The sequence below is a fragment of the Mauremys mutica genome, chromosome 11 (genome assembly GCF_020497125.1).
Source record: "Mauremys mutica isolate MM-2020 ecotype Southern chromosome 11, ASM2049712v1, whole genome shotgun sequence".
Taxonomy (NCBI): Eukaryota; Metazoa; Chordata; order Testudines; family Geoemydidae; genus Mauremys; species Mauremys mutica.
The window spans coordinates 79,621,384-79,648,426 of NC_059082.1; the positions used below are offsets into that span (position 1 = coordinate 79,621,384).

Below are 27,043 nucleotides of genomic sequence, written 5' to 3' on the forward strand. Positions count from 1 at the left end.
GTAACGAGAGCATAAGGAAATCTCCCTGGTAGTGTCACTCTTAATGAGCGCGTCGCCTGCACTCCAGCACTTTCTCTTGCCATTGGGGTTCCTGTTAAAGCTGGTGTGGGGTTACGCCAGTACGCTCCTGTGGGAGGCGTGCACTGCTTCGGTACCAGCTCTGTGGCTGGAGGACACTGCTCTCCAATTCCTTGTAGCACTAGCTGCTGTCCCTGGTTGCGTTGCAAAGTAGGTGACAAAGGTTCTCCATCCTCCTCCTCGTGGCTGGACAGAATGCTGTCGAGTGGGAGCAGAGAGCAAATGCTCCTTTAGATGCTGCCATGGGATTGCTGCCTTTGAGGATCAAATTCCTTCTGGATTTGTATTCCTGCCTGTCTCACATGGCTTCAGTTCTGGTCCTGGAGCCCTAGCAGCCTTTTTCCCTGTAACGCCCCCTTCTCAACTAGGGCATTAGCAGTTCCCCATCTGTGCAGGGAGCTCACCAATTCCTGCTACAGAAGGCTCTTTGGTGATCCTGAATGCAGATAGGCTAACTGCCAGCGTGGGATCATTTTAAACTCCTCCCATCGGCAGCCTCTAATTGCTGTTGTGGCGTCTGTAGGACTTCCAGCTGTGGTAGTCTGGAAGCATCCACTGCTAGTGCCCCTTGCTGTAAGGCTGCCTTTGTGGAGTGGGCAGCCTCCCTTGAAGAGATCCTGTCTCCTGCTAACACGCCATGTCTTTATTGGGGGGGAATTTGTTGTAAGCTTCCAGCTGAAACGTAGGTTTTGGTTAACGCTGGTGCACTGCTTGCAGCTCCAGCCAAGATTCATGTAGGAGTCAGCAGGATCTTAACGAGTGCATAAGCAGAGTTTTAGAATGAGGCTTATGATAACGAGTTTGAGCAGAGGAACAGTCACCTTGCCTCTAGTGCCGTCCTGGTGGAGACACTTACCGTGAGATGGTGTATATCGAATTAGCGTGTAACACAAGTACATTGCCTAAACCTTTATAAATGACCAGCTTTACAGGCTTCTCTCTGTAAAAGATACCGATGACGTCAAATGCATAACGCTGAAGCGTTTGACACACTTGCAGTGTAGCAAATTCTCCATTCACTGGCACTCACAGTGAGTGTATCACAGCAGAGGATTTTGTGATAGGTGATTACATATATGCAAACTGTTGGGTTTAAAAAAATAAAATCCACTGCTTGCGTTAGGCTCCTCTGTAAATTGTTTGCTGCCAGTTGCTTAACCACACAGGAAAATACATTTGGATGCTGTGAAGTGAGCCCCGGAAATGAGGTCAGATAGACAAATGAGGAAATGCCTTTAGAGAAGAAGCGCTATCACACTGAGCTGGTCTTTCCCATGCTGCCTTATCTGTTACTAAAACACCTTTTAAAGCGGCACCGAAAGAGGGCGACTTAAGCAGAATGTCTTTTGACACCTTGCTTGGCTTGAATGCCAACAACAGACTGGTGGGTTTCACTTTTGAGTTCTCTTGCACCCGCCTCGTGCAGTTAGGGTGACCAGATGTCCGATTTTTATAGGGACAGTCCTGATTTTTGGGTCTGTCGTATATAGGTTCCTATTTACTCCCCCCTGCCCCCCCCCCACACCCCGTCACGATGTTTCATGTTTGCTGTCTGGTCATCCTACGTGCAGTAGCAGGTTGGGTGGAGGGAATACTTGCGTCCAGAACTCTCACTGGAATTTAAATAGAAACGGTCCAGGACTTGGATTTATTTGCAGCTCCCTCTGACAAGCCTACACTTGGGCTGCAAAATCCCTAATGAAGCCTGGGTGTTTTGGCTTTTATCTTTGGGTTTCTGCACTAGCTGGTTAAAACCTCTCCCTACCCACCATCCTGGAGAGCATGGCAAATCCAGGTGCCAGGCAGCCTTGCGTTTAAAATGTTCCTCAAAGAACAAGACTTTTAAAGCCTTGGCAGGTCTGTTGTGAGTTTGCCTGGCTCAGACACCGTCAAACGAGCAGCGTAAGCCTTTTCCTAACAGCCTCCTCCCCTGGCTGAACAGCTCCTCAAACACCCTTCTGCCTGGGGCAACTGCATCCTGTCCAGAAACTCATCCACCGGGGCTAAGTCTGGCCCTGTGTTGTGGCACCAATGGGTGACCGCTGGTGATTTATGTAGATGGCATTGCAGGGATTGCGCTAATTTATTGCTGCTTTCCTGCCGGAGGGGAGAGCCTGAGAGGAGGAAAAAGATGTTTAATTGTGGTGCCTTGGAGCCCACAGCCTGGCTTTTCATGGGGCCTGATCTCTCCTCCTTGCAGAGATGCTTGCAAAATGCTGCAGAGAGCTGCAGCGATTCAGGCTAGTGGCTGGTTGGTTCCCTTTGAGAAGGGCTGTTTCTGTTTGCAACTCTGCAGCCTGCTTTTCAGGTCTAGCTTTTCCACACCTTCCTGACCGTAAAGCTTAGTGTGAAGGTGAGGGTTACTTAATATTTCTAAATATTAGAAATGACAGTTTCCTAAATTACAATGTTGCATCCAGCACAGGTGAGTTGTATATTAGACTTTTCTTGACAGATAAGTGGAATTGATCACAGATCATAGAAGAAAGGGGAAGTTGATAGTAATGAATAGAAATCAGAAGTTAGAAATTGTAGAAAATTGATAAGGAAAGCAAAGGGACACATGAAGAAATCTGTGGCCAGCAGAGAGGACGACGATAAGGAGGAGTTTTTGAAGTATACTAGCAACAAAAAGAATCTTAACAAAGGTATTGGTCAATTACTAGATGGAAATGGTACACTCATCAATAGTGCAGGAAAAGGCAGAAGTGTTCAATAAATATTTATGTTCTGTACTAGGGTGGGCTTGGGGGACAAATGTAGTCATACCATATGACACTCTTTCCTTTTGGTGCCACTAGTTCCTCCGGAGGATGTTAAACAGCAGCTACTAAAGTTAGACATGTTTAAATCACCAGGTCCGGATAACTTTCATCCAAGAGTATTTTAAAAGAGCTGGCTGAGGAGCTCATTAGACTGTTAATTTTGGGTTTTGTTTTAATAAGTTTTTGGAAAACGGGATGTTCCAGGAGACTGGAAGAAAGCTAATTTTGTGCCAATATTTAAAATGGGTAAACAGGATGATCCAGATAATTCTAGGCCTGGCAGTTTGACATAGATCCTGGGCAAGATAATGGACTGGCTGATATGGGACTCTATTAATTTAAGGCAGGTAACTAATTCCAATCAATGTGGATTGATGAGGAATAGCTCCCGTCAGCCAAGCTTGTAAAAAAGGAATCACGTTTGGTTGATAAAGGCAGTAGTGTTGTTGTAATATACTTAGACTTCTGTAAGGCATTTGCCTTGGTGTCCCATGACATTTTGATTAAAGAATGATATAAAATTGACACGACACACGTTAAATGGATTTAAAAACTAGCTAACGGCTAGGTGTCAATAACTGTAAATGGAGAGTGATCAGGTGGTTGTGTTTCTAGTCGGGCGCTGCAGGCGTTGGTGCTTGCTTGGTCCTACTCTGTTTAACACCTTTATCAATGACCTAGAAGAAAGCAACATAACATCATCACTAAAGTTCCCAAATGACCCCAACATTGGGAGAGTGATAAATGAAGAGGACAAGAAACTGAAACAGAGCAATCTGGATCGCTTGGTAAGCTGAGCGCAAGCAAACAATATGCATTTTAATAAGGCCAAAGTTATACATCAAAGGACAAAGAATGCAGACCAGGCTTACGGGATGGTGGGGGGACTCTCTTCCGGGAAGCAGTGACTCTGCAAAGGACTTGGGATCACAGTGGATAATCAAATGAACGTGAACTCTCTGTGACGCTGGCGGAAAGGGCTAATGCAATCCTTGAATCCATAAACTGAGGAATTGCGAGTAGGGCTAGAGCGGTTATTTTCTCTCTATTTTTGGCACTGTTGCGACCACCGCAGGAATACTGTGTCCAGATCTGGGGTCCACAATTAATGATGTTGAGAAATTGGAGCGGATTCAGAGAAGAGCCATGAAAAATGATTCAAGAACTAGAAAAACCTGCCTTATAGTGACAGACTCAAGGAGCTCAATCTACTTAGCTTAACAAAGAGAAGATTTAAGGGTGATTTGGTTAGTCTGTATCTATAACAAATATTTAATAGTGGGTTCTTCCATCTAGCAGAGAAAGATCTATCTTGCTCCAATGGCTCGAAGTTGAAGCCAGACGAATTCAGACTGGAGATAAGGTGTTAACAGTGAGTAATTTAATCTTTGGAGCAACTCACCAAGGGTGGTGGTGGATTCTCCATCATTGACCATTTTAAAAGCGAGATAGGATGGCTTTTCTAAGATCTGCTCTAGGTATTATTTTGGGGAAGTTCTGTGACCTGTGTCATACCAGAAGTGGGACTAGATAACCATGCTGATCCTTTCTGGCTTTACAATCTGGGAATCTGCTGCTGCGTGCAACCCCCTGAATTGTACCAAGCTGCTGACCGAGCCGGTAGCTGTTCTAGGAGCCCATCTGCATTTCCCAGTCTGCCATGTGGGGCACCCACCAATGCACGACTGACTCTTTGGAGTGTTGGCTGGTGTGGGTTCGAGCCTGGCTGTCAGGTAGGCATTATCCGCTTTGCTTGACTCGGGCTCTTGCAGTGCAAGGTGACCCTGGCCTCCCCCGTGGGCACAAGGTGTGAATGAGGCAGCGCTGAGATGTCGGGAGCAGCGATGCAGTGGCAAGTGTTGTGCCCTCTCGTGACCAGCTTCTCTGCCAGGGGAGGGGACTCGTTCCAATTCCGGTGCAAGGCTGTGATCTCCAGGCCTGGGTGGAATGAGCGTGGGATCTTGCTACGCTGTTCTGGGTATTTAGGGGAATGAAATGGCTGGGCTGCAGTCGCTGTTCCCAAAATCCACGTGCCTACAGCCGGCCTGCCCATGGTTCTATTGTGTCACCAAGCCAACGCACCTTGTATCAAATTCCCATGGAGCCAGGAGACGAAACCTACCAGACTTGCTTGATCTTGTCCGTGCTTGAGTGTAGGACGCTGTCACAACGGGCCAGGGCTGTAATCCCTCCAAGAATGGAATGTTTACCGTACTTCGGCTGTACTGGCCTGGCTGGATAAAGGGGTTCCAGTCTGGCTCTGGCTGGTTGCCTTTGGAAGCTTTGTAGAGCTGATCCCAGATGGAGCATATTTATACCATTCCAAATCAACCCAAGCCTGCGGTGCTTGGACTAGCTTCTTGTGCAGGACTCTCCTGTGGGCAGGAAGCAGAGATCCTTGATGGGGGACCAGGCACTTGCTTAGCATCCAGGGGTGTCTGGCTTTCCAGCAGTTCATGAGCGGGAAGGAGGGTGGCAGGGAGGAGGAATCTGGGCTCAGCCCACTAACTTACCTAGAGCACTTTGCCTTGCAGCAGGCTTAGGCGTCCAGCCAGGGGACTTCCTGTTTCCGGGCATCTGTATTCCATCTGCAACAGCTGCTTGGATGAGTCGGAAGGGCTCGGTGTGGCGGGTTAAGGGAATGGGAAGCGTTCAAGCTCTGTATCACTAAACATTTACTTTTAAGAATCCAAGTTGCTCCTCCTTGCTCTCTGGGCTGCTAATCAGCTTTGAAACCCGCACGCAAAACTGAGTTGAGTGGGGGAATCTGAACCCCCCCCACCCCTTCCCTCTATTCCATGTCTTGGGGCTACTTTCCTCCCCTTCAGTGAAGCAGTGGGAGTTTCAGGGCTGTTTCCTCTCACTGAGTGGTTAATTACTAGCTATTGCCAGCTTATTGAAAACCAGTTACCCTGGCTTTCCAGCTGCTGCCAGCCTCATTAAAGCCTCTGTCTTCTCCGGCATGGGGGAGGTAGTTACTCCAGCAAGGGGCTAGCCCCTCCCCTCACTGTAGTGTGCGTCTGCACCACGGCACTAGTGCACAGTAGCCATGCTGCTGTTTGTTTCACCTGTAGTGTAGACGTGGCTGGAGTCTCTTGATCCTTGGGACTCTGCAGGTTACTATGAGAGTGACCCGGGGTTCTGAATACAAGCACCTAACCAGTACGTAGTGTCTGTTTTTGAGCCTAGTGGGAGCCGGAGGGGGACGTGCCGCTGGTTCCGGGAGCTGTGCGGAGTGGGGTAAGCCCCACACTCGCTCCCCGGCAGGAGCTCGAGGGCCGGATTAAAATGTCTGACACGCCGGAGTTTGCCCATCCCTGATCTCAGGTGTCTTGCTGCAGCCTGGCCTTGTGGAAAGCAGGACTATGTCAGCATAAGTCCGTCCTGTCCTGCAATGGGCGGAGGTAGCACTGATGGGGCTGAGTTGTGTGGCCCTGCTATCATGTGGGTTAATGTCTCCCAGGACCATAGCTGACCTGGCTCCCTAGTGGTAGAATTTGAACCCAGACCTGCCAGCCCAGGCTGGTCCTGTGCCACTAATCCCTCTTAAACTGCCTTCCTGCGACTGCAGTAGCATGGCTCCGGCAGCTGACTGCGCAGGTAGACTGCGGCTTGGCCTCTGCAGCAGGAAAGCTGGAAAAATGAACCCACCGGAAAGTTCAGGGTCCTAGAGAGCATGAGCGCTAATGCCATTGTGTGTGCCCAAAGGAGCAAAGCTAATTGCAGACATACCCAGCCTATCGGATTACCCATCTCGGGAGCGCCAGCGGTTTGGGATTTTAATTGGGCAATGAAACGAGTTTATGAAAGTGACTTGAATTCATCATGTCACCCTCTTTCCTCCCCATGCTCCTGCTGCATTGCGGACGCGGCGGCGGCTGCTTTACGGAGTCAGGACAATAGCATGCGAGTGCAGATGGTCCAGGGAACGAATCCAGACGCAGCCTGTAACTCCAGCCTGCCCCTTCCCTTTGGTCGACTTCAAAGCGGTAGGGTCAAGTCCCCTCCATCTTTACATAAACCCACATCAGACTAACTGAGTCGACCTAGTTGGAATCTTGTCTGGGGAAAGTGTCTCTGGTGAAGATCTGACCAAATCTTCTTCCAAGCATTGGGGATGTTTACACTTGAAATTCTGTGTTGTACTAAGCCTCTGCAATACCTTAGACATAGCATGATCCTCTTCAAGGGGAGCGGCTGTCCCATATCAGCTGTACCCCAGGTTCTGTGGCCTGGCGTTCGGTCAAGGGTTAATCTGTACCCACCCCCAAACTTCTAGGGGAACCTCATGGCAAAGGAGGCACCCCTGGCCCTTGAGCGAGGAAGGAGCCCAGATCCTCCAGCTGCTGCATCTCCATTTTGGATGCGCTGGATTTTTCTGCTCACGTTCCGTTTCCTTGTGTTTTCAGAAGTTCTCTTTGTTTTTCTGGGACAGGAAGCGAGCGCTGGAGAGTTGCTGAATAAGCATAGCGTGGAGTCTGGAGTTAGAAGAGGTGGTTGCTCCGAGCAACGGGCAAGCAGGCAGCTGGTTGCCTGGTGACCCTCTAGTGAGGGATTCCAGAGAATACAGCTCTGGGAGGCCACAGTAAACCAAAAAGAAAGGGAGGGAGGCACCAGGAGAAGCAAGGGACTCCTTACAGGGCACTCTGCCCCTAGGGGGATTGCAGGGAGAGACATTCAAGCTGCTCTCAGCGAAAGCCTGTGAGAAATGTCCCTGGAAACAAGTGACAGGCAGTCATGGGGGCTCTGAAAGGGACACCGTCATTCCGATTGGGAGGGCAGCAGATTCTCTGCGATTAAACTTTAAGCCTCAGCTGGCAACAAAAGGCCGTTTGGCTACTCGATAGCTCTCTCCCCGGACAGAGCGATTGCTCGTGTCTTGGTGATCCTCTGGGGGAACCATGTCATGGGCTGCTGTTCCCGTTAGCGCTTTAGAGAGACTGCAGCATTGGGTAATAACCCTGGAGTGTCCCTGCTGCAAACTGTAGGCTCACTCTGTTAGCATAGTGCTCCTTGTAATGGCTCCCGTAGGTTTGTATCTCTGGCCCAAGTGAAAACAGGACCTCGTTGTGTTGGGTGCTGCACATACATAGTGAGTGCCTGTCTCAAAGAGCTCACAGTCTAAATACCCAAGACCAACTGCTACAGGCTCATTGCAGAGAATGGAATAGCAGTCTTGCTTCTGGCTACTTAGTCAATAGCGTCCTTCATCTCAATTGAGGAAGAAGGCTGTAGTGGTATTTTTTCCCCTTTTTTTTAAAAAAACCCACCTGACCTGGTTTAGAGGGGAAGAAAGGGAAAGTGAATAGCAATGAATATAAATCAGAAGCAAGGAATTGTAGAAAATTGATAAGGAAAGCAAAGGGACACAAGGAGAAATCTATGGCCAGCAGCGTTAAGGACAATAAGGAGGAGTTTTTAAAGTATATTGGGAACAAAAAAGAATCCTAACTATGGTATTTGTCAATTACTAGATGAAAATGGTAGAATTAGAAATTATGTAGAAAAGGCAGAAGTGTTTAATAAATATTTGTTATGTTTTCCCCCAAACACAGATGATGTAGTCATATAATAGAACACTTTCCTTTCCAACATCTCTTGAGGATGTTAAACAGCAGCTATGGAAATTAGACATTTTAAAATCACCAGGTCTAGATAACTTGCATCCATGAGTTTTAAAAGAGCTGGCTGAGGAGCTTACAGGACCATTGATGATGACTTTCAGCGAGTGCTGGAACTTGGGGAAGACTGGAAGAAAGCTAAAGTTGTCGGTATTTAAAAAGGGTAAATGGTCTGATCCAGGCAATTATTGGTGTGACAGTCTGACATCAAACCTGGGCAAGACAATGGAGTGTGTGATATGGAATTGAATAAAGAATTAGGGGAAAATGTCACTAATTCCAATTAACATGAGTTCACAGAAAATAAATTGTTATATTAGCTTGATATATATTTTTGAGGTTACAGGTTTGGTTGATAAAGGTGACGACGGACTCTACCTCTGTAAGGCATTTGACTTGGTAGTGCATGACGTTCTGATTAAAAACTAAAATGATGTAAAATTAACCTGGCACGTTTTTAACTGGGTTAAAAGCTGGCTGATAGGTCTCAAAATCTAACTCTAAATGGGGACTCATCATTGAGAGGTTGTGTTTCTAGTGCGGTCCTGCAGGCACTGGTTCTTGACCCTTCGCTATTTAACACTTAACAGTGATCTGAAAGAAAACATCAAACTTTATCAGTAATGATTTTCAGATGACACCAACATTGGTGGAATAGTAAATCGGGAGGAGGCCAGATTGCTGATACAGAGTCAAATGGACTGCTTGTTAAGATGGGCACAAACAAACAATATGCATTTTAATAGGGCTAAATGTGTACATCTAGGAACAAAGAAAGCAGGTTGTGCTTTCAGGATGGGGAGTGGGGCTCTGTTCTAGGAAGCAGTGACTGAAAGATTCGGGGGTCCTGGTGGATAATCAGCTGAACATGAGCTCCCAGTGTGACGCTGGGACAAAAAGGGGCCAGTGCAATCCTTGGATGTGTAAACGGGAATCTCGAGTAGGAGAGGTTATTTTACCTCTGTATTTGGCACTGGCGCGACTGCGGCTGGAATCCTGTGTCCAGTTCTGGTGCCTGCAATTCAAGAATGATGTTGATGCATTGTTCAGAGAAGACCTGTGGGCATAATTACCGGGTTAGAAAGCATGTCTTACGGTGATAGACTCAAGGAGTTCAGTCTGGTTAGCTCAACGGGGGCAGCCTGTTCCTTTCCAGGAGCTGAGGTACTGGCGGGACCCAGGAAACGTCTTGGTGGGATTGTGGCACTCAGCCAGCTGTGACGGGGGGGCTCCAGAAGAATGTGATGGAGACCAGCAGAACCCAAGTGTCCTGAGGCTCTGCCAGTGCACTTAGCCTTGATTAGAGGGGGGAGCACATTCTCAGTGCAACTTTCTCTGTCCCTAAGCCACTTGCAGTGCTTCTGGGAGATCCATCATGAGCAATGGGACAGTCTTCCCGAGAGACCCCATCTTAGCCTACCTGAGGCAGGGGTTGACTTATCCAAACTCACCCCAGAGAGCGGGCAGATCTGTGACTGTCTGGCAGCTGGCACTTCGGCGGTGCGGGTAAGGACTGAATGGGCCCAGAGGCTGAAATACTCGCTTGTCCAGAGAACTGGTCTGTCTAGAGGCATACCAGGCCAGCATGGCCTATCTGGCATTGCTTCCAGGTCCTGGTGCCTGCTCTGGGGCTAGCCGACTCTGGTCTTCCGAGTTGCTAGCTGGGTGGATTTTACTAGCACGTTGGATGCTGCAAGAATAAACACTTGAGGGTGGAGGATGCAGCATTGTGGGCTCATGAGGTGATACCCACCCTATTAACCTCTCAGAAGGTGCAGAGACAGAGCCGGGTGGGGCCTCCCAGGCAGCCTGATGACAAACCCGTGCCTGCGGAGGGATCTGCCCCAACCCCTCCCCACCTGGATGTGTACAGTTCCCGAGCACACAGGCTTTTGAATTAGTGAGCCCTCTAAGGAGTGCTCGTTGAGTTCCAGCTGCCTGTCGTCCCCAGGGATGTTAAAGGAGCTTCCTCCCTTGGCTGCAGCGAGACAAATTAAGGTACTGTTCTAGCAGATGCAAATCCCGGAGGAGAAAAGTAGAGCGCTTGTGCTGGCTGCTGTGGGGCTGAAGGTGCAGGATGCCCAACAGTCGTGCACCTCTACAGTCAGACTTGTGTGTGAACTCCAGCCTCTGCCGGTGGCTGTCCGTGGAAAGCAGAGCTCTCCAGTGCAGACCTTGGAGGTGGTCCTGCTCCTGAGGGGGGACCATGTGAAGGCTGCAGGCCTCGACATGAGCAGCCTCTCTGAAGATCAGGGCTGGGGAAACCAGCTCTGCCTTATGCAAATAAAGAACAGCCCTGGGGTGCCTGGCAAGCTGCCGGAACAGCTGCTGGCTGTGCCAAAGTGCGGGGTGTCTGGGGCATGACAGTGTTGTCTAGACTCACCCTGCCCAGACCAACTTGGAGCATGAACCCCTGTCCTTGTGCAGCCCTGTTCTGCCTGTCTGCAACAGGTAAACATGCTCCCTGATGAGGTGGGTGGGCAGCCCCTGCCCTGCCTCGCCACGACCAGGACAGTGGGGTGGAACTGCCACCTGGCCAGACTGCATCGGCTGTTGTCTGCGGACCTTGACCTGTGGTTGCCCCAAGAACCCCTCCTGCCAGCCTGACTCGCTGCAGAAGGCCGGGTCTGCTGTGTGCCCACACAGCCAAGATGGACGCCACAGGCTGTCGGCTCCGGTATGGGACTTTGCCTGAGCCGGTCTTACCAGGGGGCTGTGTGTGAAGGGATCAGGAATTGCTGCACTCTAATCCTGCTGAAAGAATTAGCACCTTTGGCTTCATTGCTGTGCTGCGGCTAAACAGGCAGGTTGTGGGGGCCCTCGCATCCCACCCACATGCTCTTACTGCAGCCACTCTGTGTGTCCCCTTCCCCCCCCCCCGATGCAGTTAGACACTCGCAGCTGACCCGTGCCTGCCGAATCGGGCTAAGGGGCTCGGGCTCTGGGGCTGTTTAACAGCTATGTAGATGTTTGGGCTCGGGCTGCAGTCTGAGCTGTGGGACCCTCCCATCTTGTGGGGTCCCAGAGCCTGGGCTCCAGCCTGACCCCAAACATCAACACCACCGTTAAACAGCCCCTGAGCCCTGCGAGCCTGAGTCAGCCGGCATGGGCCAGCCGCAGGTGTCTAATGGCAGTGTAGACAGACCCTAGAGTCCTTTCTGAGCATCCTGGACGGAGGCGCTGGAGTGGATCAGCTGTGGGAGCCGGTGTGCTGCTTTCACCAGTCTAACGCTCTCCTGTGTTGCTCTACCCAACCCAGGCGTGGAAAGCGCGGGTAGTTCCTAGCCCCCTCCCCAAGACAGTACATCCGCTGCTGGGTATAGCGGAATCACCCCAGTCCCTCTCCTGCTGCCCGTTGAGCTCCCAAACACACGGGTTGCTGGGACCCGTCTTCTGGCAGGCACCACCCTGGTGTGTGTTGTGCAGTCCAGTAGGTGTGCCTAGACCGGGCAGGCAGACGATGGTGTGAAACTCTCTGGAGGAGTCTGAGGACCACGTAAACCTTGATGCCTCATTCAGGTGCTTTGGGGGGAGGGTGGCTTCTGGCTGAGCAGTCCGGCGGAATGCCTGGCTGCAGAATGGCAATGCCAGGCTTTTAAAATCTCCTGGCGAGGTACCAGCTTCGGTGCAGGGATACCTGGGCGGCAAGCAAGATGCCACCAAAATGGACATAGCTGGGTCTTAAGTGTTTAGTCCTCAGTTCTTAACCTTGGTGTTACTTGCTGGTGCGCTAAAAGGCAGAGTTCCCCAGGTGCTGGCAGAGTTGGTTTTGGGGTGGAGGGCAGGGGGGTCGGTTCAGGGCTGTCTCTGTCCCCTCGTTGCCTCCTTGACTCTCCGCCCGTGCCAGATACGGTGCTCCAGGAGTGGAGTTCACTGGCTTGCACAAGGAGACTGCCGCCGTCACGCAGATACACTTTTTGCCTGGACAGGTACGTTGCTGCTTTCGGTTCTGGTTGCTTGTGGAGGAGAATAACCCATGTCACGCTGTCACCAGGGTGCAGCAGCCCATCCACTGAATTAGCCAGACTCATGATCATTCTCTGGCAAGGAAGGCGGCAGGCCAATGTCTCCAAGCCCCGTGGACTCCTCCTGGCCTGCTGATCCCCCTACTGGGGCCTCCTGCCTTTTATAAAATCCTCTGCCCCTTTCTGATAGCTCTGCTGGGCAGGGCCTGGGAAGACTTTTTAGCAAGTGCATTGGAGTGGGTGGGTACGGCCAACAGGCCAGTAAGTGGATGCCAGGCTGTGCCATTGGGATGATGCGTAAAGGTACCTGCACCCCAATGTCCTGATCTAGATGCATGGGCTGGGGTGGCCAAGTCCAGCGTGCTCACTGCCGCAGCAGGGGCCTTGCTGTGGAGGTGGGGAGACTGAATTTGTCATCTTGTGACATCCTTTGTTTCCTTCCCTGTCGGTTTCTCTCCCAGGGTCGGCTGCTGTCCTTGCTGGATGACAACACCCTGCACCTGTGGGACATCGACCAGAAGGATGGCTACTCGCACTTGGAGGAGACCCGCAGCTTCATCCTCCCGGGCCGGCCAGGGTTCGACAGCACTAAGTACTCACTGCTGCCTTCCTCTTTCACGCTGCTCTGGGGAGTTCAGGCCTAACTGTAGCAGGGGCTGCTCCTGGGCTCTGCTGGGTACCCAGTGCTCCTAGGATTTAATTGTGCATGGCCCTGATTGGCTGACCCGGCAATCCATCCGGGCCCAGCCATGGCTCTTCCCCTGATTGGCTGACCCGGCAATCCATCCGGGCCCGGCCATGGCTCAGGTAGGGCCTGTCTGTAGGTGGTGCTTAGAGCCGGCACAGAACCCAGGCTGCCTTGTGCAGCTCTGCCCCAGCATTGCCAGACCTGTGTCGTGTTGACTCGGTGACAATTACTGCCCCTTGCTGCTGGCAGTGCTGCACAATCAGCTCAGTTCCGAGGGACCTGGGCTCTGTTCTGCTTTGTGCATCATCCAAATGCCCTCCCTCCCCCGGCCTCCCAAAACCCCCTCGAGTTCCAGCACCAGGGCCCAGTTTTAACCTCACATGCATTGGGGAACCATGGGCCTGCCAGTCTTGCTGGTGGTGATGTGCGACTCAGAACGAGCTCGGCATGGGCCTATCAGATCCTAGGTTGCGTTTGCAGAGCCAGTATCTCACCAGCTGCGGTGCAAACTGAGCCAACTTACCCAGGAGTAACTTGAGGCTGCAGCCCCTGACTGTGCCTTGCTCGTTTTGGGACGTGAGGCAGGTGTTGGAGCCACTGTTCACCATGGAGCCCTGCTTTAAAGCGCTCGTTACGGGCTTGGCATGCCAGCCGTGAAATCTTTAATGGCTCTGCCTTGTGAGGCTGATTTCAGCATAAAAGGTCTTGGGCTGTTTGAACTGAATCGAAATTCCAGTCTGTGCCCTGTACGTGCCACTCTGTGGAAACAGCCAAAGAGTATTTAAAAGGCCGAACCCCCCAGTTTAATTTTATCCATCTGGTTCAATCACTTCGCCCAAGATGCAGTTTCATTCCTTCTCCCCTCTGGGAATCTGGCTCTGTGGTTTCCAAAGCTGTCCCTTTTGTACCCAGCTGTATAGTTTGCCTATCAATCGGTTACCATGGGAATGGTTGCACTGGTGGAGAAAATAGAGCCTGCTAGACTGAGATTAGTGTTGGCTCTGCAAACACCTCGGCTTATAAATGGGGAAAGGAAGCATGGATGAGTAACTGACAGGGCAATGAATTGATGTCTGAGTTTCAGCTCTTGCTGGACTCTGCACGTTCTTGTCTTTACATTTAAACAAAACCCCTCCCGAACGAGCAGCATGGATAGCAGCAGAGCTCTTGCGAAAGGTCTGCCAGAGTTTATTCTCAAGTCTCTGTGCTGGGGTGAAATTTGGCTCCAGTGTTGCCAGATGCAAACGTTTATTCTTTTAAAAAATGATTTAAATCTGCTTGGCCGCTTTTTACTGACAAGGGTGGGGAATGACCAAACAAGCCTAATTCTCCTGAGATGGGATGGATCTTTTTGGCCAATCATCAGTATAAACCAAACATGGTTGGAGTTCATTTTAAGGACTCCTCCGACTGCAGATCTTGCTCTTCGGTTCTGAATGTAGCCCAAATAAACTCTGTTAAACTTGATACTAACTCTTCTAGGGAGGTAGCACTTGTTCCTTTTTTTAAATGGACGCTGTCGGGAGTTAAATTTTGCGGCGCCTGCCGTTGATGGAGATGCTTCTGCGATCTTTCTGGAAAGATAATGGAAGACATTTCCCCAAACTTCAGCAAGCCTCGAGTTGCTGCACAGCCTGTGATAACCAGAGTAGAATTCATTAGCCTGTTTGTTTCTGGGCACTAAATAAAGAAGAGCAAAAATTGAAGGGTAACATTTCAAAAAATGTTGACATTTTTTAATTTCTAAAATTAGAACGTCAGCAAAGCAAGATGGTTCTTAAAACCATCTGGTGCCAGGACTCCCGACGCCCTTCGGCCTGATTTTCAGAAGTGCTGGATACCCAGAATTCCAGTTGAAACTAATGGCAGATGATGTGGATGCTTAGCATCTCTGGAAGTAATCCCTTTGTGTGCAACTTGAGCAGATGCTCAGGGCCAAGACTTACTCATTTGAGCATTCGGTTGCCACAACTGCATGCTCAAATGATGCGGTTTGCATCTACAGCTACTCATCTGAGGGGATCGCAGTATTAAAAATCAAGGGGTAAATTCTGTGTCCCTTTAACGCTGGCTAGTTCTGGAAGATGCAAGATCCTCTTCCTGTGTAGCAGTCTCCTTAAATGAAGGCTTTGTTCTTGTGCCGTTTGCACCATGGAGTGCAGGCAGTGGCATTATTCATTCTCTGGGTGGAAAGCCCTGTGAAGGGGCTGTGAAAACTTGCAGCACGCAAAAGGAGTGTGAGTTGCTTTACAATCGTGGCTTTTCCGGGATTCTAGTGTACGTACAAATACCTGCTTGTTCCTATTTACCTCTCAGTACGTGCACAACCTGCCAGTGCGGCATCTGGGTTTACAAAGAGAGACTGCCTGGATCATTGCCTGGGGCCGTCTTTATTTGGATCTCAGACTTTCGAGAACAATACAGACTCGGAGCAAAGGTTAACTGATCGCTTACCTAGACAATGAGATCTCCTAAAGAGAGCGGGAATAGAAACTGGCCCAGCTATAGCAATTCAGGAAGCTAATCCACAACTTGGAATGACTGAACTTGGCAGTAGACTTGTCTTATTCCGGTTTCCAGTGAGCTGAGCAGGCTCCATGGACGTAACTTAACTCCTGGTTCCAAAGCCCACAGGGAAGGCGGTTTGGGGGTGAGGAGGGAGTGAAGCGTTGCAGTCAGAGAACCAGCTGCTGCGGTGGCCGGTTGAAGAGGACCATGGGGTGGGATCTGTAGGGTTACAGATCCCAGGTCAGAGATGCTGCTCGCCCGCTATGGAAGGTGACAGTAAAAGGCAACATCTGAGACTGAACGAGCTTAAGGAAGTCCCAAGCGCTAGGCCAGGGGTAGGGTACATCCCTGACGGCCATGTGCTGCTGTGGAGGCTCACTCCAAGAGCTGGCACCTCCCAGGGAGGCGGGGACTCCACACCACATGGCACGTCAAATCCCCAATAAACAACTGTGTGAGCCCAGATACTGATGGGGCTTGGCTCCACTGGCCTGTTGGCTTCCTTCCATGCTAGGCAACGCTGCCCCCTGCTGCCCCTGCGTTGGTGCTGCATCCAGCAGCCCTCATTCAGCAGGGCCCGGAGCAACCCTGCTGACGGCAGAGGAGGGGTCTTCAGGACTAATTGACATGCAGACCCACGCCCTCGGTTGGAGCGTGTCATTTTATTGCTGGAATCTCTCTCTGCATGCCACTGCCGCAGCTGCTGTGCATTGAATTCAGGCCCAGTGCTAGAAGCCGAAGACCAAACCCCCTTTTAAAACACCCTCATGCCCATGCAGGGCTTGTGTTAATAGAGAGCAAGAGGCTGCTTGGCTAAGTGTCTATGATGGAGGGTGGGCTGGGGAGAACCGCGCCTGCTGACTTACTCCAGAGGCTGCTGGGGGCCAGGCATGGCAGGCACCCGGCGAGAATTGCCCCAACGCTGAGATATTTCTGTTAGACCCTCAAATGCCTCCCTGTGGTGGCTGCTTCTGCTGGGTTCCATGACTCCTTCCCCTCCTTGTTGCCTCTGCTGGCTTGACAGCCAGGCGGTTCTCAGCCTGGCACAGCGGGGGAGCTTCCTCTGATTCTCCTTTCATAATGCACAGGAGCTTAAAGAGCACACAAGCTAGAATCTAAGTGACAAGCGATTGCTGTCCGGGGCTGTAGCGATCCTCTCCCGGGTGTGTCTCTTACCTGTCCTACACCGCTGCTTAATCATGTATAGACAGAGCTGCTTGCTTCTCTTTGGCCTACAATAGTCCACGTTGGGTCTAAAGCTGGTTATAAACCCACAGGGATGAGATCTCCCAGCTTCGTTTCCCCCAGACTCTTGTGCACACCGTCCATCTCCACTGCAGTGAAATGTCTACACACCATCTAGGGTCTGTTACCGTCTTGCTGGGCACTGGTAGCTGGGGCAGGTCTTGGTTGTTGGAGGATGTGCTGATGGCAGGAACTGAAGCCAAAGTCAGTAGGAGTTGAGGGGGCTCTGCGTTTCTAGGCTCGGGCCCACGGACGTGGCTCTGCTTGGTAGATTCTTGTGGACAAGCTTCTCCTTCTAACCAGTCTGCTCCTCCTTCAGGCCCCTCTGGCGTCTCGTACCCTGGGGGTCCATAAAAGGGAGTGACTTAGCCGACCCAATATTGGCTGGAGGAAACCAGCCCATGCTCCTCTTTGACCCATGGTGCAGCCTGTGCCTCTCCTGGAGGGAACGGGAAGTCCTCTCAAAACGAGCAATTGCAACTTTGCGTGTAAACATCCAGCCTGTAAGCCGGTGTGGCTCTCATTGTCTGAATCTCGTCTTCCTGGTAGCTCTCCTCCCAGCATTACCCGGGTGACGGTGATCCTGCTGAAATCGGCCTGCGATGTGGCCTGCCTGGGCACAGAAGGGGGTGGCGTGTACTTCCTGGAGCTCTCTGGCTTAACGCTGCTGGAGGATAAAACCCTGTATCAAGAGGAGATCATGCAGAGGTGAGCTGGCCTGGGGAGCTCCGTGAACTGGTACCAGTGGAGATCAGCTTGGTTGTAGGCACCAAGGTACACGGCAGATGGGGCGGGTTGCCGGCAGGGGTCTGTGGAAAGAGCCATCCGACCCAGGGTTGCACTGGCTGCGGTTGCACCTGTTAAATGTTAGCTGTAAAGCTGGGATGCTGCCTGGCAAGTGTAGAGAGTCTGCAGCTCTTCAGAGGGCTGTGTTGAGCAGCTTCCTAAAGTGGATCTGGGATGCTTGGAGGCTGCTCCCTCTGAGATGTTTCTGGAGATGCCGCAGCCCCATGACTGATGGGTAGCATCTACGTAGGTCACATAGTGGTGAGCTAGTACCTCTCCACCTTCACAACACCCTGTCCTCTCCCAGATTCCCAAGCAGGACTTGGGAAAGACCAGAGTGGGTACTGCCACCAGAGAATCCATCCCAGGTCTTACATGGAGCCTAGTCCCGCTGGGGCAGGACTCTGGGGACTGGCAGTGCTGGGTGTATCCTTGTGCCCCACAGATGTTCAGTTTCAAGCCTGTCCCTTGATTTAAGGGGCTCCCTAACATGCTTGTCTGTGCTTGCGTTCCTCCTGGCCCATTGGAGGGATGAGCTCTTGATTCTGTGCCCTGTGTGAAGAGGCTGCTTTGGCTGGTCCGTCTGTGTCCTCACTGGCTGTCGGGGATGTAAATATCCTGATCCTGGGCTGAGAGGACACCATTTTCCTCCTCCCCCTTATGGAACAGCTGGGCTGCGCTGTCTCGCCCGCAGCGCTGGGGAGGGATTAGAGAGGAGAAAGCAAGGTACTAAGCTCCATGGCTATTAACCAGCCTGGTGTTCCCCCACCCCTCTGCTTCCATGCTAGCGTGCCAGACGACTACCGCTGCGGGAAGGCCCTTGGGCCAGTGGAGTCGCTGCAGGAACACCCTCAAGACTCCTCCAAGATCCTGATTGGCTATAGCAGGGGGCTGGTGATCGTGTGGGACCAGAGCACCAGAAACGTCCATCACCTCTTCCTGGGCAATCAGGTACCTTGAATGGGGTTTCACGGAGAGCCGAGAACACAGCGCTCTGTGGCCTGTGGGAGTCCCACTTAACATAGAACACGGGAGCTTTGGCCGAGTCATCTGCGCTAGATGAGTTCTGTGGCTTCCCTCTAAGCCAGCTTCCCGGGCTCTGCCATACCTGGTGGCTCGCCTGCTGGAAGCTGATGGCCTGGGGTTGAAAGAATGCTGCTGGCCTCGTCAAAGAGGCTACGCTTACAGAGTCCATCATGCTTTTAACCAGACTCCCTCCTTTCGGGGTCAGGGAGACAAGAGGGTTTGCAGGCAATGACCTGTGGCCAAACTGAATTTGATGCATTTGACTTAACTCTTCTAACTTACAGCTGCACCTGTGATATTGCAGTGGTCCCCAAACATCCATTGCTGACCTCCTCTTCCATCTCCTCGCACCCCATGTCCCTTTGGCAAAACCAGATTCTGCCTGGGCTGCGTATGCACAGAGGGGACAAGATGGCACAGCTGCCTCCTGTCTCTCTCCACCTTGGGTTTATTGGCCACATCTGTTCCTTGCAGCAGCTGGAGAGCCTGGGCTGGGAGCGGAGCGGCAGGACGGTGGTGAGTTCGCACAGCGATGGAGGTTACATGGTGTGGTCCATCAACAGTAGCTGCCATAAGACTCTGCAGCCACTCATGTCAACTATCCCCTATGGTGAGTTTGCTTTGCCTCGTGACCCACCCGCCTTGTTCCTTTGCCTTCTCGCAACAGCCCCAAGGGCAGTTTTACCTTCTAACAGGGTTTGTCATTACACCACTTCTGACGTCACGCTTGCCCCCAACGCCTTATTGGAGGGGGAGGTAGATATGGGGCCACAAGGAGCCTCTTGACTGAGCCATTAACTCACGTGGTCAGTCGTGCCTGTTCTCGGCAGGATGCTCTATGAAACTGACCACTGGTGGCCTAGGGCTTGCGAGAGGGACACTAAGTGTCGTACAACTGCTGCAGACCTGGCTTGCCAGCAAACGTTGTCTTAGCTGCTAGGGCTCCCTGCTTTAACTTGGGCTCTGACATGTCAGTGGATCCTATAGCTACATCTTCTACACCTTGAGGATCCCGGAAACGTTGAATTCCCCAGAAGAGCCCACCTACAGAGAGCAATGGAGGCTCCCCTCTGGGCCCTTGGAGGTGGGAACAGGAGGCTAAACCTATTGCTTCATACGTGGTGCAAGATGGAGTCACATAACTGTGGCTGGATAGTGATCCCCGTAATTTAGGATGACTCGGCTCCAGCTTCCTTCTGGAGTTGGCCATTGTCCCGTTACCTGGATGGATGGAGCAAGCCTGCATCACCAAGCCCGGACCAGCAACTTGCTGCTAGTGGGGTGTTTCCCCAGAAGCTCCTTCCGTGGGCAGAACCCTGTCGCGTCTGCGTGGCGTGCAGGTGGGGAGGGAGGCCCGAGCTTGGATCCCTTGCAGACCCCAGCAGGCTAGGGAAGGGTGATGTAAAGGCTGCTCGAAGTGCAGTTCAGGAATCACTGGGAACTTTCGATTTAATGCCACATCCAAGACTAGCCCAGAGCAGCTCGTGACGGTTGTGTCCTTTGTCCCAGTCGGGCCGTGAAGGCTGCTCTAATGGGGGTGGGGGGGAGCGGATGCTGTGTATGTCAGCACAGAGTGCTGTGCTGTGCTGAGCATCTATCTTGATACAGAAGGGACTATCTGGGAGCTCAAACTGGGCTCCAGCTGAGGTGGCTAGGAGAGAAAATGTACTCTTAGGCCTGCTGGGGGAGCTGCTGTGGTACAAAGAAATGGGAGTGGATTGATTTACGGGGGCTAAGACAGAGTGGATTTACGGGGGCTCCTCGGAGCTGGTGTTGAGCAGGGAGGCTGGCTTTAATGTGACGACTCCGTCTTCGTTCCAGGTCCGTTTCCCTGTAAAGCCATCAACAAAATCCTGTGGAGAACCTGTGACTCTGGGTACGTCCCCTGCAGGCGAATGTTGTCGGACCGCTGGGGAGGTGGCACTTGGTTCTGATCTCGGTGCTCATCTCTGGCGCAGCTCCTGCAGCAAAGGGCTGTGTCCGTGGGAGGACCATCCCACCGGGCTGTGGAGCAGTGCGCGAATTAATGGGGGCGGGGGCGACTAGAGGGCACCTTTAGTGGAAGCCGGAGACTTTGTTTTCAGGACAGGCGCCCAAGTTCCTGTTTTAAACGCTCTTTAATACAACTGACAGTACCCGGCAAATCACATTTTCACCGCTGGCAGGTAAACTTGTGAACTAGCTAAAATGTGGCGCCCTTGAATAAGACAGAAGTGGGGTAGCCCCGAAAAGTAGGAAGGAGCCTCGGTCCACCCAAGTCCCCTGTAACGGGAGCGCTGCCCTGGAGCACATGGCCCTGGGGAAGCTACTGGTGTAGTTCAGCTGCAGTCACTCGGTCAGGGACAGGCTGCTTGGCTGTGGGGAGGCCTCGAGGCGTAGGACCAAAGTAGGGGGAAGGTTTGAAAGGTGGAGCTGTGGGAGCCCGGATCCAAGCAAGCCGGAGCTCTGGGAGCTCATGGGATCCAAACCTGGGTCTGAAGTTTTGCCGAGGGGATTTAAAAACCCTGGGCTGTCTTGAACCCAAATCCACAGGAGCTGAACATCCAGCCCGGGTAGCCGTGGCATGTACAATGGCGGCGTCTTGGCCTTCCTGAGTGGGCAGGCGAGGGATATGGGTAGGGACCACAAACCTAGAGCGAGCATCGTTGTTCCGTTCGTAATGGCTCCGTTAATCCAGGCATTCGTTCTCTCTCTCTCTGGAGAAACGTCCATTCGACCAGCCTCTCTGTGCTCTGCCTCTTCCTCAGGGTAGCATGGCCCGTGTCCTGCATCTGCTGCGTTCATCTAGCTCCTCCCAGCCTGTGTGGAGTGGCGGGGGGCATGTAGGACGTCTCGGCAGAACTGGCCAAGCCGCTCTACAGAGGGGGTGGGGAATAGCATGAATGGTGCCTTCAGCAACAGGAAGCTTGTGTGGGGAATGGCTCTGGGCTTGGGGTAAATGGGGCGTGGTAGCTTTATGCAACCTCTCTGCTCGTGGCCCCATCACCAGAACGCCTGAGGGCCTCACACTCTTTCATGTGAGGTCCCCCTCGTTCCTGGGAGGCAGGGCAGGGCTGATGTCCCCATTGTACAGCTAGTCAACTGAGTCCCAGAGACCAAGTGACTTGCCCAAGATGGCACAGGAAGCCTGGGGTAGAACAGGGAATTAAACCCGGCTCTCCCTGTGCCTAGATTAGTGCCCCAACTCCAGCGCCCTCCTTCCTCTGAATGGCCCCTTCCAGGGACACAGGGTGCCTGACCCATGCCCTCCTGGGAACAGCTCCTCATTCCAAATGCCGCCAGCAAATACCTTCAAGCAAAACTCTCCCTGGGGGCGACGCCTTTTGTACCCCACAGGCAGCTAATGTTTGGGTGTCACACAAGCCGTTGGGAGAACGGAGTGTGTTGGTGTCCCGGGGCTGGCTGAGGCACCCTGCTCCCCTGCTAGTGGTGTCCTGCCAGGCCCATAAAGCCTTGGGCTATTGTCCTTGGAGGTGGGTCTGGCTGGGGATTTCCTGAGGGGATTGGGCACCCCACCCCCATCGCGTCTTAGTGGGGCACTGAATTCCCGTAGGGGCCTGTGAGGTCTCAAGCCCCAGCCCGTGGGGTAGGGGGAAATTCTAGCAGCAAACGTGGCGATAGCCAGCTACTTCTCCTCTGCCTGCAGAAATCACTTCATCATCTTCAGCGGGGGCATGCCCCGCGCCAGCTACGGGGACCGGCACTGCGTCAGCATCCTGCAGGGCCAGAGCCTGGTCACCCTGGACTTCACGTCGCGCGTGATCGACTTCTTCACCGTGCACCACACGGAGCCGGAGGAGGGTAGGCGGCCCGCGCTTCAGAACTGAGCGTGTCTCATTCTCCCCCACCCTCCCCGCAGCCCGACGCCTGGCGGCTGATGTCTCGCTGCTCTGCCTTCTAGAGTTCGATAACCCAAGTGCCCTGGTGGTCCTGGTGGAGGAAGAGCTGGTGGTTCTCGACCTACAGACGCCCGGCTGGCCTACGGTTCCTGCCCCCTACCTGGCGCCCCTCCATTCCTCCGCCATCACCTGCTCCTATCACATCTCCAACGTCCCCCTGAAGCTGTGGGAGCGGATCATCAGCGCTGGGGAGCAGCAGAGCCCTCGGCATTCTACTGTGGTAAGGGAGCGCCCCCTGCTGGAGAAAAAGCCACTGAGCTGCAACTGGGTCTTGCCAGAAGGTGGGTGGGGTCCATGCAGCGACTGACGACACTTGGAGCCTCTGCGGGGAGTTGTCACGCCAAACTCCTGGCTCTGCAAGTAGCGTCCAGTTGGGCTGCACAAACCCATCTCGATTTGCTTGGATGCCAGCAGCAGGGCGGGAGGGGTGCGCGGGGGTGAGAGCCCCAGTAGGCCTGTGGAATGGGCTGTTGCTTAATGTTTCCCCCACCCTGCGTGGGTGGGATCTGTCTTCTAGAACTGGCCGATCAGTGGAGGGAAAAACTTAGCCCAGGAACCCACCCAGAGGGGCCTTCTTCTCACGGGGTAAGTGCTGCTCGGCCACCCCCCCCTTCGAATGGCTAATCTTTTCCTCAGCCCCGCCCTAGAGAGCGAGCCAGTGCTGGGGTTTTCACTGGGTCTTGGTCCCTGGCAGGTGTCCCAGGGAGCAGCGTGTGGGGTATCGAAGGGTATGTCGACACTCTGATTAAAATCTCATGGCTGGCCCATGCCAGCAGGCTCGGGCCAAGGGGCGGTTTAACGACCTCCCCCCTCACAGGGTCCTAGAGCCTTGGCTCCGGCTCGAGCCCGAACCTCTACACGGCAATGAAACTGCCCCTTAGCCCGAGTCGGCTGGCCCGGGCCAGGCCTGGGTTTTTAATTGCAGTGTGGACGTACGTGAAGGGGGCGTGAGGTATAAAAGCACAGGCACAAAGCGGGAAAACCCAGAACCACCCAACCTGAATGCAGCTCTCTGGCAGGTGCTGGCCCCATGGCCGTCTAGCAGCCACCCCTCCAACAGAGGGCCCAGTAGGGGCAGCGAAGGGACTGGCGCAGGGACGTACAATGGGCGAGGCTAAAACGTGCTGGACCGGCTGGGGCTTGTGTCATGCCCTAGATGCTGCCAGCGAGGGATTCTGCGAGCCCTTCTCCAGCGGAGAAAGCCGCATGTTGGGGGGTGAGGGGGCCTCTTCCTGCCTGATTGTCCTGAAGGGCGTTCTCTGCCGCTGCAGGAGGGGAGCAGTGTGTCGTGGCTAGAGCAGGGGGCTGGGTTCGATACTGCTGAATTGCAGGGTGGGGGACGTTGCTGCTCGAGAGTGGGGAAGGGAAGAGGCATGTTAAGCCAGGAGGCCGGGCGAGAAGTGTGGGGGTGGACAGATGGCAGGGGAGAGGTGGGGGAAGCCCCTCCTCAGTTGTTGGGTGGGCTAGCTAACAGTCCTCCCTATTGAGCCTGGCAAGGATGTGTCACTCTGTTTGTTTTTCCTTCTCCTCACTCTTGGTGGTGGTTTTATCCTGGCTCCGAGTTGGCGACGTGTTGCCAGAGGCATCGCTGGCTGAGCGCTGCACCGGCTCCTCCAAACACGCAGGCAGGGCTTGTTAGTGGCCGCAGATGTTCAGGCTGGAGCGGGGGAGGTGGGGGTGAAGGAAAATTCGAGGCGAACTTCGTCATGCTGGGCGGAGCCTGCTGTCCCGCTGAGACGCACGCCTGCCTGGGGGCTCCTGGGTGGCTCGCTGCCCTGCTGACCGGGAGGCAGGCAGCCTCTGTGTCCCGTTTGCATGGTTACTTCTGGCCCGTTTCCTGGGGCAGCCCTGGCCAGAGACCTGATCCGGTGGGGATGACAGCACTCAAGCTGCTCTGCCTGCTGCTAGATGGGGCAGGCTGGGGACGGGGTATGTGTGGGGTGGGGGGCTGATGTGTTACAGAGGAGCCAGGCCTGGGTAGTGGAGGCTGGTGTGCTCAGGGGCTGCCTCGGGGAGCTGGCTCCCATCGCTGTGCTGTGCCCGGGATGGGGAGCTGTGGGCAGTCGACCGCAGAACGCCGCTCGCTCTTCCCAGTGCCTAGCAACCTGCGTTTATGGCTTGTCGGTTGCTCACCTCGAGCCGTTGTGAAGCACGGAGGAGTTGGGTGGCTTCTAGCCCTGACGTTGGCAGGGAAACGTCAGCTTGGCCCGTGGTTGCTGAGGAACTGCTTCCCTTCGCCATCGTGAGATGGTCTAGTGCTACCGAGGCGCTGCTGGCTTAAGCCAAGCTGAGTAGGGGCCGGCTGTGCAGCCACATCCCTCCCTCCTGACCCCTGCCTGATGGACCCGTCGAGCTCTGTGACGGCTCCGTCCTGAGGGTATCACCGCAGCGGCCGATCGCCTGGTCCGTGGCCCAGTGACTAGTCCAGAATCCAGACGTGCTGTGGACCAAGGAGATCTCTGCCTCACCTCGCCACCCTCCTGAGCCAGCTGGGCGTGAATGCTGGTCCCCTGAGCTCGTTCCGGGAGGGAGGAGGGACCGAAATCCGAGCACGCGGAGATCAGCCCTGATGGCTGTGGGGTGGGGAGGCGGCGTGCAATGGCGCTGGAGCGGCAGAGCCACTGGACAGGAGTCAAAACCAGTTCCACACTAACGGAGGCAATGGAGAGTCTGTTCCCCTCTTCTGCCCCTCCCTCGCAGAAGTGGGCAGGCCAGGGCCTTGTGGCAGGCCCAGCTGTACGGCATGGGGCTGGCTTGGATGGAGCAGCTTAGCAGGTCGCACGTGGGGAGTCAGGGCCCCAGGCAAGGGACAGACACAGCTCTCCCAGCTTCTCCTCACCGAGCGGCACGTCTCTCCCTCTCCCTTCCCAGGCATGAGGACGGCACGGTCCGCTTCTGGGATGCCTCGGGGGTGTCGCTGCGGCCGCTCTACAAACTGGGCACGGCCAACATCTTCCAGACGGACTGCGAGCACAGCGACTGCCTCAACCAGGCCAGCGAGGAGGAGTGGCCTCCCTTCCGCAAGGTACCGCCCTCGGCCCATCCTCATCCTTGCAACTCTGGGTGGGGCCGCTTCACAGGAGCGTCCCAGTGCTGCCATGTCACAGCCTGGGCCCAGCTGACTGAGGATGCCCCTGGATCGGATAAGCTCCCCTGAGCAGGGTGGCTCGCTGCCAGCCCAAGGCCGTGGGGGGTGACAAGGTGCTGCCATCTGATGGGGCACCCAGAGAGCCAGACTCGCTCTGCACATCACCCACCCCAGGGGACCCTTCTGCCGCCTCTGGAGAGAGGCCAGGCCGTGGGCTCTCTCCTTCTGAGCAGGGCCAGGGCAGGCTGTGTGGGGAGCATCAGTCCTGGGGTGTCTGTCCAGGCCCGTCTCAAATGCAGGTAGAAAGAAGCTGTCTAATAATGCAGCCCAGTGTCACAGATCAGGGGCCCCTGGCAGGGCGTTAAGGTAGGATCCTGAGACCACTGAAGGGAGGAGGCAGAGGGGGGGCCTGCACTGGGAGGAGTCGGTCTGTGCAGTGGCTTGCCGGTGCCCTGAACGCAAGCTGTGTCCTGCCCTCTCGCGCCCCTGACCCCCACTGCCCTGTCTCCGTCGTCCAGGTTGGCTGCTTTGATCCGTACAGCGACGACCCGCGGCTGGGCATCCAGAAGATTGCGCTGTGTAAATACACGGCCCGGATGGTGGTGGCTGGGACTGCCGGGCAGGTAGGGCGGGTGGGGGGGTGACGTTCCAAGGGAACAGCCAGCCAGCCCTGTTCTGTTGCCAGGCTTTGCTTACGGGCAAAGTTGGGGAGGGGGAAGGGAGTGCGGGGGCCAGGTGCAGAGCCCAAGTATTTGGTGGGGAGGGTGGGATTCTGACCATGCTCTCGCTCTGCCTCTTAAAAGGGATTCTCCCGGGGCTAGAGAGCTGATGCCAGGGCGTGTTTCCCAGCCGTCCCAGTGACCTGGTCTGTAGGATGAAGGGCAGCACCCCTTTGCCTGGTGGGATCTGCCCCAGGGCTTGGCAGCCTAGCTGGGGGTGGGTTTGACTTGGCTGGGGAAGCTTTGTACGTTTCCAATTCGCTGTGGAGTGTCTGCTCTGCCTCCTGCTTCTCGGGAGCCATCCAGCTGCAAGGCGTCAGTCCGAGCAGGGATAAACCCCTTCGTTAGTGACCAGCTGCCCCTGGGCCGTCGCACTGATGGCGGCAGGAATGTGCCAGTGGCTTCCTAGAGGAGAGGTTCCCCCGGCCCAGCTGTTACATGAGACTCCATGGCTTGAGCCTCTGCCCTCATTGCAGCCCCCACCTGGCTCTGGCAGGACTGGGTAGGGAGGGCGGGGGCACTGAGCATTGGCGCCAGGGCGGGTGTCAGCCCTGGATAACGGTGGGTGCTGCGGCTCAGGGCAGAGGGGTGCCTGGAGCCTGCACTTGTCTGCCAGAGCCTGGAGGCTGCACTTGTCTGCCAGACCCAGGGCTGC

At 54.1% G+C, this 27,043-nt stretch overlaps 1 protein-coding gene across 1 annotated transcript in view; it reads left to right on the top strand.

Annotated features, from left to right (window-relative positions):
* Positions 1-27,043, top strand: part of LLGL1 (LLGL scribble cell polarity complex component 1) — a 63,621-nt gene that overhangs the window by 24,053 nt on the left and 12,525 nt on the right. Inside the window, exons 3-13 of the mRNA XM_044979243.1 lie at positions 12,312-12,393; positions 12,891-13,021; positions 17,420-17,578; positions 18,445-18,607; positions 19,157-19,292; positions 20,504-20,558; positions 22,329-22,483; positions 22,584-22,801; positions 23,099-23,166; positions 25,453-25,606; positions 26,188-26,292. Coding sequence (XP_044835178.1) covers positions 12,312-12,393; positions 12,891-13,021; positions 17,420-17,578; positions 18,445-18,607; positions 19,157-19,292; positions 20,504-20,558; positions 22,329-22,483; positions 22,584-22,801; positions 23,099-23,166; positions 25,453-25,606; positions 26,188-26,292 — 1,426 coding nt within the window. The remainder of the gene's footprint in view (positions 1-12,311; positions 12,394-12,890; positions 13,022-17,419; positions 17,579-18,444; positions 18,608-19,156; positions 19,293-20,503; positions 20,559-22,328; positions 22,484-22,583; positions 22,802-23,098; positions 23,167-25,452; positions 25,607-26,187; positions 26,293-27,043) is intronic.